At 42.5% G+C, this 15,036-nt stretch overlaps 1 protein-coding gene across 1 annotated transcript in view; it reads left to right on the forward strand.

Moving 5' to 3' along the window:
• Positions 1 to 3,213, forward strand: part of PRSS16 (serine protease 16) — a 52,010-nt gene extending 48,797 nt beyond the window's left edge. The window contains exons 8-9 of the mRNA XM_038749648.1: positions 317 to 525; positions 2,471 to 3,213. Of these exons, the coding sequence (XP_038605576.1) occupies positions 317 to 525; positions 2,471 to 2,580 (319 nt within the window). The 3' untranslated portion in view covers positions 2,581 to 3,213. The remainder of the gene's footprint in view (positions 1 to 316; positions 526 to 2,470) is intronic.
• Positions 3,214 to 15,036: the final 11,823 nt, after the last annotated feature.

Consider the following 15,036-nt stretch of genomic DNA (forward strand, 5'->3'; position numbering starts at 1 on the left):
CGGGCTTGGGAGTTGGAGGTCATGGGTTCAAATCCCAGCTCCGCCAATTGTCAGCTGGGTGACTTTGGGCAAGTCACTTCACTTCTCTGTGCCTCAGTTACCTCATCTGTAAAACGGGGATTAGGAGTGCGAGCCCCACAAGGGACAACCTGATCACCTTGTATCCTCCCCAGCGCTTAGCATAGTGCTTTGCACATAGTAAACGCTTAACAAATACCAAAATTATTATTATTATTATTATTGGATCCCCAAGAGGTATAGATGGTAGGGCCATGTCTCCCCAACCCCTAAATTAACCCATTCTCATTGTTTGCAGTTATCATCTTCAGCAGTGCTCAGATTTGTATGGCCAAGAATTCAACAGCACTCTAATTGCCAATGCCATTCGGGACACCAATGAGAATTACGGAGGCTTTAATATCACGGGCAGCCGGATAGTCTTTCCAAATGGCTCAATTGATCCATGGAGTGCATTAGGAGTCATCAGTGACATCAGTGAAGACTTACTAGCCACTTTCGTCAAAGGTAATCCATTTACTCGCGGTCGGAGGCAGGAGAGTCAGAAATGAGGCATGGATGGGAGAAGGTGAGCTTGAGAGGAAGAAAGAGTGAGCTGATATTCATTCATTCATTCAGCCATGCTTATTGAGCACTTATTGTGTGCAAAGCACTGTATTAAGTGCCTGGAAATTGCAATACAGCAATAAAGAGAGACAATCCCCGATATTAATGCCTTAAAGCTAATTTCAGCTTGATGCAGAGGGAAAAAGGGTAACCATTACAGGTGTTTTTGAGGAATGGGGAGGGGTGTGGAAGAAGAACAGTTTAAAAAGATGATCCTCTTAGTACAGTGTCTGGCATGTAATAAGCGCTTAACCAAATGCATTTAAAAAAAGTGTGGTGAAGTATGAACTGCAGACCGTAGGCAGGAAGACGAGTGAGGCGGTGGATACTGTTGTTGTGAAGAGATATGAGAAGGGCCAGAACCTTGTTGGCTGGGTGGCAGCTGTTTGGATAGTGGGAAAGGGGCAGTAGATCTGGGGAATACTATGGAGGAAAAACTGGCAGGATTTAGCAGCTAACAAGATGAGAGTTAAGAAGGAGTGAGGAGTCAAAGAAAATGCCAAGGTTGCAAGCTTTGGAGACGGGGAGGATGTCGATATTGTCAGCAGTGATAGGGAAGTTAGGTGGATGAGAGGATTTGAGAGGCAATATACGAGGAGATCAGTTTTCAACAGACTGAGCTCAAGGTCCCAGCAGAATATCCACGTGAAGGTGTCCTGGAGGCAAAAGGAAATGTAAAATTACAGAAGGGAAGTGAGTTCAGGGTTAAGTGTAAATGAGTATAAAGTGAGAAGAATAGAGGACCCAGGACAGAGTCGCGAGGAGCTCCCACAGGTAGTGGAGTGAGTGATGGAAGAGGGAGAGGAAAAGAGACAGAAATAACCATCGAGTTAGCAACAAAACCAGGAGGCAGTTGAGTTGGTGAAATCAAGATTAAATAGGGTGTTCAGAAGAAGGTGACTGAAGGCTGTAAACTTGTGGGCAGAGAACGTGTCTACCAATTCTGTTACAATGTACTCTCCCAAGTGCGTAGTACAGTGCTCTGCACACAGTAAGCGCTCAGTAAATTACTGATTGATTCGAAATGTTAAAGAAATCACCTCAGACAATGATAGACACCATTAGATTTGGAAAGGATGAGGCGATTTATTTTCCTTGAGGAGTGCATTTTCAGTGGAGTGAAGGGAGTGGAAGCCAGACCATAGTGGGCCATAAGGGGAGTCGGAGGAGAGAAATTTGGAGGCAGTAAGTGTATACAACCCATTGGAGGAGTTTGGACAGGAATGGGAGTGGGGAGTTGGGGCACTATATCATCAATAAGCAGGGTGACCCCTAGGATATGGGTGATCACGGGACTGTTCTTTTATACCCCATACTTTGATGGAGGGGGCAGGGGAGGGCTTTCACTCTGTCAATCCTATCACTAACTCCTCTCCGTGTTTAGAAAAGTGCAGGCATGAAAGGGAAAGGCGGATAGATGCTACAAATCGTGGCCACAGGGTAACCCCCAAATCAAAGGCTCTGGCAGGAAAGGGGGAGATCTAAGGAGGCAGTTGTACTACTTCCAAAGCAGTGTGGCAAAGGAGTTTGTGTAATGGCTTGTTTGTCATTGCCAAATACATACAGAACTGGGATCGCACCATCAGCAACTTCGTTTTGAAATACGGTGGATGGCCGTAAACATACATGCTACGCTAGGCACCATGTTCTCTGCAAAGGGAGAAAGTTTTAAAATGCAGTCCACTTTGTCAAATCTATTTTAGAAATTTTTTCAAGCTCTTATCCACAAGTCTGGAGAAGAATTTTTCTGGCTGTGTGATATCAGGGTTTTAATGTCATTATTTTGGATGAAGTTCTGTTTACCCTTTTAGTCCTTCTGTTCTGATACTACTTTTTTCCATTACAGGTACAGCCCATTGTGCGACTATGTACCCTGAACGAACCGAAGATTCAGTTGAGCTCGTAAACGCACGAGTGCGCGTGTTCAGGTTGCTGCAGAAGTGGCTTAAACAATAAATCGCCTAGAAATACACTGTTGAAGAAATGCAATGATTATCCTTCCCTCTCATTGCTTAAAGTCAAAGCCCGCTGAAAGGAGGAAGCCAAGTGAGCCAGCAGAAAAGCATGGATGGACAAAATTTTATCAGTCAATATCTAAGTTAGTTTTGACTTTATGAGTTTAGAAGAAATCTCATGTGGATTTTTTTTCCAAATAAAAAAAGCTCAGTGGCCAGTACCCCTGGGCCTCAGCTGTCAATCATGCATACTACAGGAAGCTGGCACAAGGAAGTAAAGCCATGAGCAGGATAACAAGCCCAAACAGATGGTTTCGAAATGAACCTGGTTCAGTTCAAACAACTATGGTGGTTATCAAAACCACTGTTCATTGGATTGAATCAAGGCCCTAAATGTTTAGCAGCAGGCGGGATCCACTCAGGATGCCTTTTATTTTGTGCTGCGCCATTTAGTTCCTCTGCTTTAAGCATAGTATCTCATAGAGAATGCACACTGCAGTTTACTTATATTTTTTTATCCTGAATATAAAATTTAAAAAAGCCCTAGAAATTGTATAGCTAGCATAATGATTTATACTAGGGACGTTTTCAATCACTGTTCTATTTATGCATCCAATAAATGCTGTTGAATGAATTACAGTGGATGGGGTTTGTTTTAATGCAGCAAAACGTGTAAGTTTACATTTTTAATGCTGCATTTCAATCTTTCCCCAATATTTCCACCAAATGTAAAATCTTTGTACCCTTTTAATACACCACGCTTTTCCAGGGTGTAACAATTGCCAGATTTTGTGTTTTGAACAACCAGGGGGGTTTAAACCAGTCAGTGGTATTCATTGAGTGCCTACTAGGGATAGAGCACTGCGATACGATGCAACAGGGTTAACACACATTCCCTATCTACAGAGGACCACATCAGGTGCATCTTCAAAGAATTAGAATATTCTTTAAATGGAATTGGTGACGTATTTAAATGATGGGTCCTGTAATAGTGATTTCAAATGCCATGTCCACTGAGATTTGCTACAGTAGTAATAGTACTTATTGAGCATCTGCCTTGTGCAAAGGATTGGGAAATGGAAGATTGTGAAGGCCTTAGGAACCAGGGACTGTGTCTAACTCTCACTGTGTCTAAGAGCTGGGACATGCACATGAGTGAAAATTAGACACAGTCTCCGGTTTCCACGGGGCTCACAATCTTAACAATAACGACTGAGGGGGGTCTGGCGATGGACGTGTATAGGAAGGTGAAGCGAAACACAGAAACAATCTAAAAGATAGGGAAATTTATAAACATAAAGACAAAAAGAGCAAATAGGACAGGGTTAGAGGAGCAGAGTTTCAAGCTCCTCAAGGCTCAGACTCCAGTGATCTCAGCCTCAGTAACTGCTCCCTCTCGGCCTTCTAAGTGGCTGCTGCCTTTCCATTGTGGCCCTGCGGTCACTGCTCCCGGGCTTCCCATCCCACTGGCTCAGAGAAGGCCGTGGCGATGTTTTGGGATGGCACAGAGAGGGGCGGAGGGAGTGACCAGCAGTGGAACTCACTGGATGGGAGACCAAAACCGCACACTGCCAGGGTTTAGGCCCTTCCCATCCCGGAGGAATCCCCTCCGCTCTTGCTTGTAGGAACAATTTTCTTCCCTCTATTTTTCACCTCAGTGCTCTAGTCGATCGTATTTTCAGTCAATCATTTACTGAGCATTAACTGTGTGTGCAAAGCACTGTACTAAGTGCTCGGGAGAGTACAATATAACAGAAACAGTCCCTGCCCACAGCGAGCCTACAGTCTAGTCTACAGTGACTGTAGTTGAGGGATATGTGGGTTTTTTAGGTTCTATCACATGGAGAATTGTTCATGAGGAGGGTTGACCCATTTCCCTCAGCTAGGCAAAACATATTACTGGCATGATGTCGGAGTCGGCTACAAATATAAAGGTATTTAATGTTGCCTTAATTTTCACCATTTGGGCTCACAGTTGTTTGAAAATAGTGAATGTTTTCAGTGCCACTCCCTAGTTTCCAAATGTGAGAAAAATTGTGGTGTAAAATGAGATACAAGCTACTTCAAAAGTATTTTTATTAGTTGTACGTAGTTTTTCATTGTCACTGTATACATTTATATTAGAGAAATCAATAGAATTATGGAGAAAAATCATTTTCATCAGTCATGTGACAAGGGTTCGTTGTGATTTCCATTGTCAGGTCATTTTTCTGCCTAACTTTACTTTGCTTCTCTGAGTATTAATATACCTAGTAAAGAAGCTTAAGTTATGAAGAAAGAGGTTGAAAAGCGTACCATTTCGTCGTTCCTCTTCAAAGCAGGAATCTTCCTGAATTGTAATTTTGCCAGTACACCCTCCCCTTCTTAAAGTCAATTTTGCAAGTGGGGCAAAAGTTATTCAACTAATCTTTAAAGAAAAATTATTGAAGTGAATTTAGGTTGTATGCATCAGTTAAGCCGCTGAGAACTTGGACCTGCAGTTATGGAATACATGTGGTTTGCAGCTGAAAGTCAGTTCCTAGGAAAACATTGAGGCGATTTTTTTTAGTTTTTCATTTTAGCATAAAGGCAAAGTCTGAACACTTATTCTGTGCAGAGCAGTGTACCAAGTGCTTGGGAGAGTACAAAATAACCCAGTTGGTGGACATGTTCCTTGCCTTGCCTTGCCTTGTTTCAGCTTACGGTTGAAAAGCAGTGTGGTTTAGTGGAAAGATCACGAGCTTGGGAGTCACAGGATGTGGGTTCTAATTCTGGCTCCACCATTTGTGTGCTATGTGACCTTGGGCAAGCCACTTAACTTCTCTATGCCTCGATTACCTCATTTGTAAAATGGGAACTTAGACTGTGAGCCCCACTTGGGACAACCTGATTACCTTGTATCTACCCCAACACTTAGAACGGTGCTTGGCACATAATAAGCGCTTTACAAATCCCATAATTATTATTACTATTATTAGAGGGATATAGAGACATTAGATAAATTACGGATATATGCAGAAGTGCTGTGGGTCTAAGGGAGGGAGTGAATAGAAAGGGTGTGAATCCAAATGCAAGTTTGACACAGAAGGGAGTGGGAGGAAAGGAAAGTTGATGAAGACCTCTTGGAGGAGGCATGTTTTTAATAAGACTTTGAAGGTAGGGAGTGAATGTCTGTCGGCTAAGAAGAGGAAGGGTGTTCCAGGCCAGAGGCAGGATGTGGGTGAGAGGTTGGCAGCAAGGTAGAAGAAATTGAGGTACAGAAAGTAGGTTGGCCCGGGAGAAGTGAAGTGTCGTGGGCTGGGTTGTAATAGGAAATCAGAGAGGTAAATGAGGAGGTAATAAGATGATTGAGTGCTTTAAAAGTGTATGATAAGGACTTCTTGTTTGTTGCGGAGGTGGCTGGGCAGCCACCGGAGGTCCTTGAGGAGTGGGGAAACATCGACTGGGTAGAAAAATAATCCAGGCAACAGAGTGAAGTATAGACTGAAATGCCGAGAGGAAAGAGGCAGGGAGGTCAGCAAGGAAGCTGAATCAGTAATCAAAGCGGGATAGGAAAGTGCTTGGATTAACATGATAGCTGTTTGGATGGAGAGGAATGGGTGAATTTTAGTGATGTTGTGAAGGCTGGTCTTAATTTCTGATAATAATAATGGTATTTGTTAAGCAGCGTGGCTCTGGAAAGAGCACGGGCTTTGGAGCCAGAGGTCGTGGGTTCTAATTCCGGCTCCTCCAACTGTCAGCTGTGTGACTTTGGGCAAGTCACTTAACTTCTCTGGGCCTCAGTTACCTCATCTGGAAAATGGGGGTTAAGACTGTGAGCCCCCCGTGGGACAACCTGATCACATTGTAACCTCCCCAGTGCTTAGAACAGTGCTTGGCACATAATAAGCGCTTAATAAATGCCATTATTATTATTATTAAGCACTTACTACGTGCCAAGCATTGTACAAGATAATCAGTCACACACAGTGTGTCTGTGATTTCTCTGAGTCATTTTATTCAGGCTGGGTCATTCAGAATATTGAAATGAAAACACTTCCCAAAATTCTCCTGACAATTTGCGAAACGACATGGAAATTTGGATCTTTGCCCCCTTTCACAGGTTATTTTGGGTCATATTTTGGGGACATATTTCTTTATTCCATTTCTGCCCTGGGTCTCTTCCCCTCCCTTCCCAGCCACTCCAGGCCTACAAATACTTGAGAACTTTTACCTCCCATGGGTTCTTTTGACCATTTTTTTCCTAACACAAATTCTTTCCAAAGGAAACAATCACTAAAGTAACTCTGTGTCAGAAAACATTTGCAGGTGATTATAGTGGAATTTTACTGTGAGATTTTGATCACTGCAGTAGCAGCATGTCCTAGTGGACAGCGTATGCGCCTGGGAATCAAAAGATCTTGGATTCTAATCCCAGTTTTGCCAATTTCATTCATTCACTCATTCAATCATATTTATTGAGCGCTTACTGTGTGCAGAGCACTGTACTAAGCGCTTGGGAAGTACAAGTTGGCAACATGTGTGATCTTGGGCAAGTTGCTTTATGTCTTTGTGCCTCAGTTACCTCATCTGTAAAATAGAGATTAAGACTAAGCCCCATATGGGACATGAACTGTGTCCAACTTGACTAGCTTATATCTATCCTAGCCTTAGTCCAGTGTTTGGCACTTAGTAAATACTCAACAAATACCATAAAAAAGTGACAAGATCAATCAATTTTATTTATTGAGCACTTGGTGCAGAGCACTGTACTAAGCACGTGGGTGAGTACAATGCAACAGAATTAGCGGACACATTCCCTGACCATAATGAGTTTACAGATGAGCTTAGAGGTCTAAAGATCTGTATGCTTCAATTAACATTTATTTTCATTTATCTGTATGTCTTCTGTGGAAGTTACTCTCTTCAGTCATCTCACCCAAGAAAAATATGATGAGCTGAATTCTCCCCCTAGGACATCAGAGGATACAAAAATGTACCTTCAAAGGAACCGTTTTATACTCAATTCAATCAAGATTCACTCCTTGGGAGGTAGCACCCTTCTAACCAAGGACGCTTGTGCATTTCCAAGAAACGTTCACGGGAGCTGTTAGAAGGAATGAGAAGTGGCCAGCTAACACTCCAAAGTTTTTTTGCCTTCTTTGCTTCAAACATCCTGTTCTTCGTCAGACACCCTTTTAGCTGTTCCCCTCAGAGAGTTTTTACCTCCGTGGTTATCGTGTGCCCAGCCAGCAGCATCAGGGTCACTAAAACTAATCACCATTAAAATGCTTTGGGTTCTTGCGACAGTACTATAGTTTAAACTCGTCTTGCTTGGCAAGATGGAGGATGAAGTGTTAATTTGATTTTTAGTATGAGAGAAGGATTTCCAGAAAAAACATTTCCAGTAGCTGTAAAAAGTTGTTCCTGGGCTACATGACAAGAATGCCTGCCCACGGCCTTTTACCACGGATATGCTTGGGGCCTTCTAAAAGCCAGGGCCCCGACTCCACAGAAACGTCCTGCACAATTCCAGGATGGAAAAACTAGGGATTCTTCCAACCCAATCTAAAAGAGTTTAGGTTTTTATGCGGCCCGGTTTATACTACTACTAGAAGGCTATGGGCACCAAAGTCTCAATTGTACAGCAAATGCATATGAAACAGGCATCTTAAACACAGCCCAAGTACTTCCTTCTCCACTGCCCTCCTTGTTCTAGCTCCTTCCATATCCCCCCCCATTCCTCCCTGCTACAAATCCACCAGACTTCAGCCCTCCCCATTAAAAAAATCCTCTTTTAATCCTGCCTTTGGGAAGCTCCCTCTTATTCATTCACAACATCCAAATCTCGTCAACCCAACCTTACCCTTAGAATTCACACATTCCATTCCTATCCTCGGCAGTTTGTTTCATTATATGAAATATTTTTAATTATTCAGCTATACATTTCCTTCCTGATACATTTCCAGTATTTCCTACTTGTTCTTCCTGCTCCTGCTACTGTGTTTGTAAATACTGTATTTTACAGATACTGTATTTTAGTCCATCCATTAAATTCTAAGCTCCTGGAGGACAACTGTAGTCTCCCAGACTTCTGTGCTGTGCAGAGTGACATGACAAGTATTAGTAATAAATAGAAATCCTGATTTTATATCTTTGCAATAATACAAACCTCATGATTTGGTTGTGGAGTAGAATGCGGCTCTACTATTCAGGTCACTGTAGATGAGACTGCCTAGGAAAGCTGGATAGTATTTGGATTTGAGATGAATGGTGAGGGGTGATGTAGAAATCTCTTGCAAAAGAGAGTACTTTTAGAAGAATTTCAAAAAGGGAATTTTTTCAAATATGACTAACACCCCTACAAATTTTCTTAAGCTAACGGGAAAGGCAACAGAAAGTTATTTACCGTCACTGGCCCAAAAGAGGTGTGGGTTGAATGAGCTCTGTTTTTCAGGATTACCTCATTAATGCTGGAAGGGAATATCCATCTCCACAGAGTTCAAAAGCTCTTGAGCAGCATGGATCGTTATCACTTCCCTGGCCTACAGGCTTGACTTTTAGACCAATGCTCTTCCTCACATCTTCATCTCTGTTCAAAAATAGGTCTTTTTCTTTTACTATTATAAAATCATTGTGGTATTTAAGTGCTTATAATGTGCTAAGCAGGGTGCTAAGATGCAAGATAATCAGATCAGACAAAGTTCCTGTCCTATTAATTCCACACTGCCCTGAAAGTCCTCGGGATTTATTTAGCATAAGATACTGAGAGTGAAGTATGATTGATTCAGAGAGTCAGGAAGGATCAATTGAGCAGTGACACTTGCTTTTGTCTTTCTCTATGCCCTTTTTGAATAACTGCCAAGTTGAGCCATTCACTTCGGAATATCCCTTTCCTAGCTCCTTATTCCAGCATCCAGGAACAGCATGGCCTAGTGGAAAGAGGATGTGCCTGGGAGCCGCAGGACGTGGGTTCTAATCCTGGCTCTGCCCGGCGCCTTCTGTGTGACCTTGGACAAGTCACTTATCTGTGCCTCAGTTTCCTCACCTGTAAAACGGGGATTTAATTAGGCTAGTCTCCCTCCAATGTCGCATGGAGTCCATATGGGACACGGACCGTGTCTGACCCAATTAACTCGCATCTATCTCAGTGCTTTAAACAGGACTTGACACATAGTAAACACTTAATAAATACCATCCATAATAGTAATAATAATAAAAATAATAATTATAGTCCAGAGACTGGTGGTCTCTTGCTAGTCTTTTCTCACTGATTCATTCATTCAATCGTATTCATTGAGCATTTACTGTGTGCAGAGCACTGTACTAAGCACTTGTCTTCAGTTCAAGTCCTTCCGTGCAATCTGTTAGACTGTGAGCCCCATGTGGGGCAAGGACTGTGTCCAACCTGTTGCATCTACCCCAGCACTTAATGCAGTACTTAACATTGCTTAATATTATTATCATTATTATCCCTTCTAAAGTCATTCCATCCCAGTGCTTAGTACAGTGCCTGGTACCTAGTAAGTGCTTAACAAATACTACAGTTGTTGTACTGGCCCCTACTCCGTTCTGATTCTGGCCCATATTCATTCAATCGTATTTATTGAGCACTTATTGTGTGCAGAGCACTGTACTAAGTGCTTGGGAACTACAAGCTGGCAACATGGTAGAGACGGTCCCTACCCAATAACAGGCTCACAGCCCAAGAACAGTGCTTTGCACATAGTAAATGCTTAATAAATACCATTATTATCATTATTATTATTATTATTATTATTATTGTTATATCCCAGAGAGGTTCTGGTCTCAACTCTGGAAGGCTCAAAGTCCAAGCTCCACTTGCGTCTGTCGGCTTGATCCCTCTTTATAGGTTTGTCAGCTCTGCCTCTAAGTCTCTTTTGTGCCTAGTCTTCTGCCTCTCCAGTCTCCTTCCTGCATTTCTTCCTGGTTGGGCCTGGATTGCTCTTTATTTTAGCCCTTTGTGTGCCCTCAATTTCCCAAAGTCATCATGGGTGTCCTCAGTTTACTCGTGCTGTTGCCCATTAGTTGATTCATTATTCATGAGAAGCAGCATGGCATAGTGGAAAGAGCTCGGGCCTGTGAGTTAGAGGACCTGTGTTCTAATGCCTGCTCTGCCACCTATTAGTTGTGTGACCTTGAGCAAGTCACTTATCCTCTATCTTCCTTAGCGCTTAGAACAGAGCTTGACTCATGGTAAGTACTTAACAAATACAACAATCATTATTGCTATTATTTTTTTGTTAATCTTAATAATTATCTTAAGCTTTACTAGAATTTATTCTTATTCTGCTTCTGGCCCCTTCCTCTAATCCTCATATTTTGGCAGCCCCTGTCAGACCTCCATAGGGATGATTAATACATTTAAGCATGATGTTCAGTATATTCCTTTGGGACGCCCAAGCGAGGTATGGCAGGTAAGGTTTCTTAGCCTGTTGCGGGGCTAGGGATGCATGGGCTTCAGAGTCAGAAGGTCATGGATTCTAATCCTAGCTCAGCTATGTGCCTGCTGTGTAACGTTGGGCAAGTCATTTAACTTCTCTGTGCCTCAATTACCTCATCTGTAAAATGGAGATTGAGATTGTGAACCCCAAAAGGGGCAGGGATCGTGTCCCGGCTGCTTGGCTTGTATTTATCCCAGTGCCTAGTATAGCGCCTGGCACATAGTAAGTGCTTTACAAATACCATAATTATTATTAATACTGAGTGTGTTGCCTCAGTTTTAACACTGGCACTTTGATGCAAACTGCATCCCATCCGTTGAGCAACGGCTATTGGTTTCCAGTCACCTAAATCAGTTTCTCCTGGCTACTCGGCAACTTTTACCTTTTGTGAATTGCTCCTCCCTGATCTCCGTTTTCCGTTCCCTGTGCTGCAACTGAAACTAGAAAATGTCAGGCAGGGCTGGGGCCGAGAAATCAGAGAAGCTGTTCTTTACCGGCTCAGGAAGTTGGGACACTTATCATCTTTTGGACAAGTCCACCCTAGCTCATGACAGATCAGGGTGCCCATGTGATCTGTCTCCGCTCACCTTTGGAGGGATTTTCGCTTCAGAGAAAGAGGCGCTTTAAGGTGCTTGCGCTCCTTTTCTATCCTCGGACTCTGGTCGAAGTAGGAAAATCATCATGACGATATGACAGCGGATCTTACCGATAGGAACCAGGCTAGCTTGTCAAGTCTTTCACACCTAGTTTTGATGGAAGTAGTAACAGGAGAGAAAAGCAAAGTACGTCTCGGAAGATTGCATTTTAAATGTCATTTCTACATTGACATTTGGAGACTTCAGTCATTCCTGCTTCTTATTGATTCCTGTCTGTATGCTTGGTACTGTTGGAAGTCTAGGGACAGATTTGGGGGTATTTGCCAATGGAAATAAGACATCAGTTTTGGAGGAGTAAAATAGCATCACTGATATTCATTGTAGACAATGGCCTGATTTAAATATTTAATTGCATCTTTGGTTAGAATAGCAGGGCACTGAGACATGGTACTACTGACACTTTCCTAGCCTGATTTAAATATTTAATTGCATCTCCGGTTAGAATAGCAGGGCACTGAGACATGGTACTACTGACACTTTCCTATTTTTCTGAATTGACTCTGAGTCATTGTAAAACCTTGAGTATAAGAACTTTGCCATTGCTATTTCAGTAACTGTTGATAATCCGTCACTGGTATTCATTGAGTTCTTACTGTGTGCCGAGGGCTGTATTAATAGTTTGGGGGATATAAACTGTAATTCCTCAATTTCCCACTCTTGTTCTCCTCCTCTCCCATTCATTCAAAATATGATCCCACGTTGGACAGGGATCGACTCAGGTTTGATTGTCTTGTAACCACGAGAGTGTAGCACAGTGTTAGGAAAATGATAAAATGTCACTGTGTGACAGGCACTGTACTAAGTGCTGGGGTAGGTACAAACTAATCAGTTTGGACACAATCCGTGTCCCACATGGGGCTCAGAGTCTTAATCTCCATTTTACAGATGAGGTAACTGAGGCACAGAGAAGTGAAGTGACTTACCCAAGGTCACACAGCAGACAGGTGGCAGAGCTTGGATTAGAGCCCATATCCTTCTGATATGGGCTGCTGAGAAGCAGCGTGGCTCAGTGGAAAGAGCACGGGCTTTGGAGTCAGAGGTCATGGGTTCAAATCCAGGCTCTGCCACTTGTCAGCTGGGTGACTTTGGGCAAGTCACTTCACTTCTCTGGGCCTCAGTTCCCTCATCTGTAAAATGGGATAAAGACTGTGAGCCCCATGGGGGACAACCTGATCACCTTGTAACCTCCCCAGCGCTTAGAACAGTGCTTTGTACATAGTAAGCACTTAATAAATACCATCATTATTATTATTATTATTATTCCAGGCCCATGCTCTATTCATTAGGCCATGCTGCTTCTCAATTGTTATTGTTAATAATTGTTATTATTTTGTGCTGCTGTGATGCATGTGTGTGTTGTCCTTGGCTTTGTTACTTGTCCATCCTGAAATTTCTTTTCTTCCCCTCATTACCTGGGAAAAAAACAAGTTCAACATTATTGAGCATATCAAATCAGAGTAACTTTTTAATGTATTAACTATTCTGGGTTTAAAATAATTGACAAAGCCTTTTAAACATTTCTAACGTATTAAAACAAGAGAATGGTGGAGATGTCAATTTTTAGTTACTGGCCAGAAACCTCAAATTACATTTACTTGACCCATTAAGCAGTAGGCAGCAACTAATTGAAACCAAGAATGAAAAGTCTGTAGGAAACAGAAGTCAAGTTTTTTGTTGTGAAATATTTCCTGTGTTTTCCTTCCTGGATTTGACTTTAATTTTTCTCCCCTTTTCTATAAGAGGGGTAATGAAAATGTTTGCTAGAAAAAGGTAAATGATGTACCTCTGTGAGATTTAATTTAATCAGGATCTGTTTGAATCCAGTTTTCATTGTTGAGAATGGTTATTTATTCTTTAGTACCCCTGAACCGACTGCAGTAAAAAGCATTACTTTAGAAATATCCTTGTTATAAATTGAATCCAGCAGATAGAAAGGAATAGATGACAGCGATAAAAGTATGGTTGATAGATCTGAATTAGAAATCATTGCAAATAATAAAACCAGATAGGATCAACATGTGTTTTATGGTCCCATAAACAAATTTATTGGGAATAGGTCTAATAGGGTTTAATTTAGAACAAATGTAAAATATCCAGCGTCATTTCTAGAAACTTCAAGCAAAAAAAAAACCCCAAAACCTTTGTGGAGAGAGGAGAGGGGTTGGAGAAGGGAGGGCTGTAATAAGATGTGAAGTTTCTTGGGCAACTTTTCCACTTGACACCTGTCCACATGTTTTGTTTTGTTGTCTGTCTCCCCCTTCTAGACTGTGAGCCCATTGTTGGGTAGGGACCGTCTCTATATGTTGCCGACTTGTACTTCCCAAGCGCTTAGTACAGTGCTCTGCACACAGTAAGCGCTCAATAAATACGATTGATTGATTGATTCTCTGTGCCTCAGTTACCTCATCTGTAAAATGGGGATTAAGACTGTGAGCCCCCCCGTGGGACAACCTGATCACCTTGTAACCTTCCCAGCGCTTAGAACAGTGCTTTGCACATAGTAAGTGCTTAATAAATACCATCATTATTATTACATTAAAAAGATCCATTTCTTGGTTTGGATGATCAGAACAGGTCCTCAAGACCAGAGTTAAATTATCCTGGGCCTAAAAATGGTTGTGGGCAAGCATTCATTCATTCATTCATTCATTCAATCGTATTTATTGAGCGCTTACTGTGTGCAGAGCACTGTACTAAGCGCTTGGGAACTGAATGAGTGAATGAATGAATTTAAGCACAAACATTTACAAAGCTGAACTTCTAATAGATAAATGTACAATCACATGAATTAGATTTTTATCAGGCCCTGTTCTCTCTCCCTCCCTCCAGGCTCGGCTCTCCTCCTGTCTTCAGGACATCTCTACCTGGACGTCCTCCTGCCGACTAAAACTCAACATGTCCAAGACTGAGCTCCTTATCATCCTCCCCGAACCCTGTCCTCTTCCTGACTTTCCCTTCACTGTTGACGGCACTACCATCCTTCGCGTCTCACAAGCCCGCAACCTTGGTGTCGTCCTGGACTCCGCTCTCTTATTCACCCCACATATGCAATTCGTCACCAAAACCTGCCGGTCTCACCTTCACGACATCACCAAGATCCACCCTTTCCTCTCCATGCAAACCGCTACCACGTCAGTACGATCACTCATCCTATCCCCACTGGCTTACTGCATCAGCCTCCTTTCTGATCTCCCAACCTCCTGTCTCTCCCCACTTCAGTCTATACTTCACTCTGCTGCCCGGATTATCTTTCTACAGAAACGTTCTGGGCATGTCATCCCACCTCCTCAAAGATCTTCTAGGCTGTGAGCCCACTGTTGGGTAGGGACCGTCTCTATATGTTGCCAACTTGTACTTCCCAAGCGCTTAGAACAGTGC

Source organism: Tachyglossus aculeatus, chromosome 7 (genome assembly GCF_015852505.1).
Source record: "Tachyglossus aculeatus isolate mTacAcu1 chromosome 7, mTacAcu1.pri, whole genome shotgun sequence".
Classification (NCBI taxonomy): domain Eukaryota; kingdom Metazoa; phylum Chordata; class Mammalia; order Monotremata; family Tachyglossidae; genus Tachyglossus; species Tachyglossus aculeatus.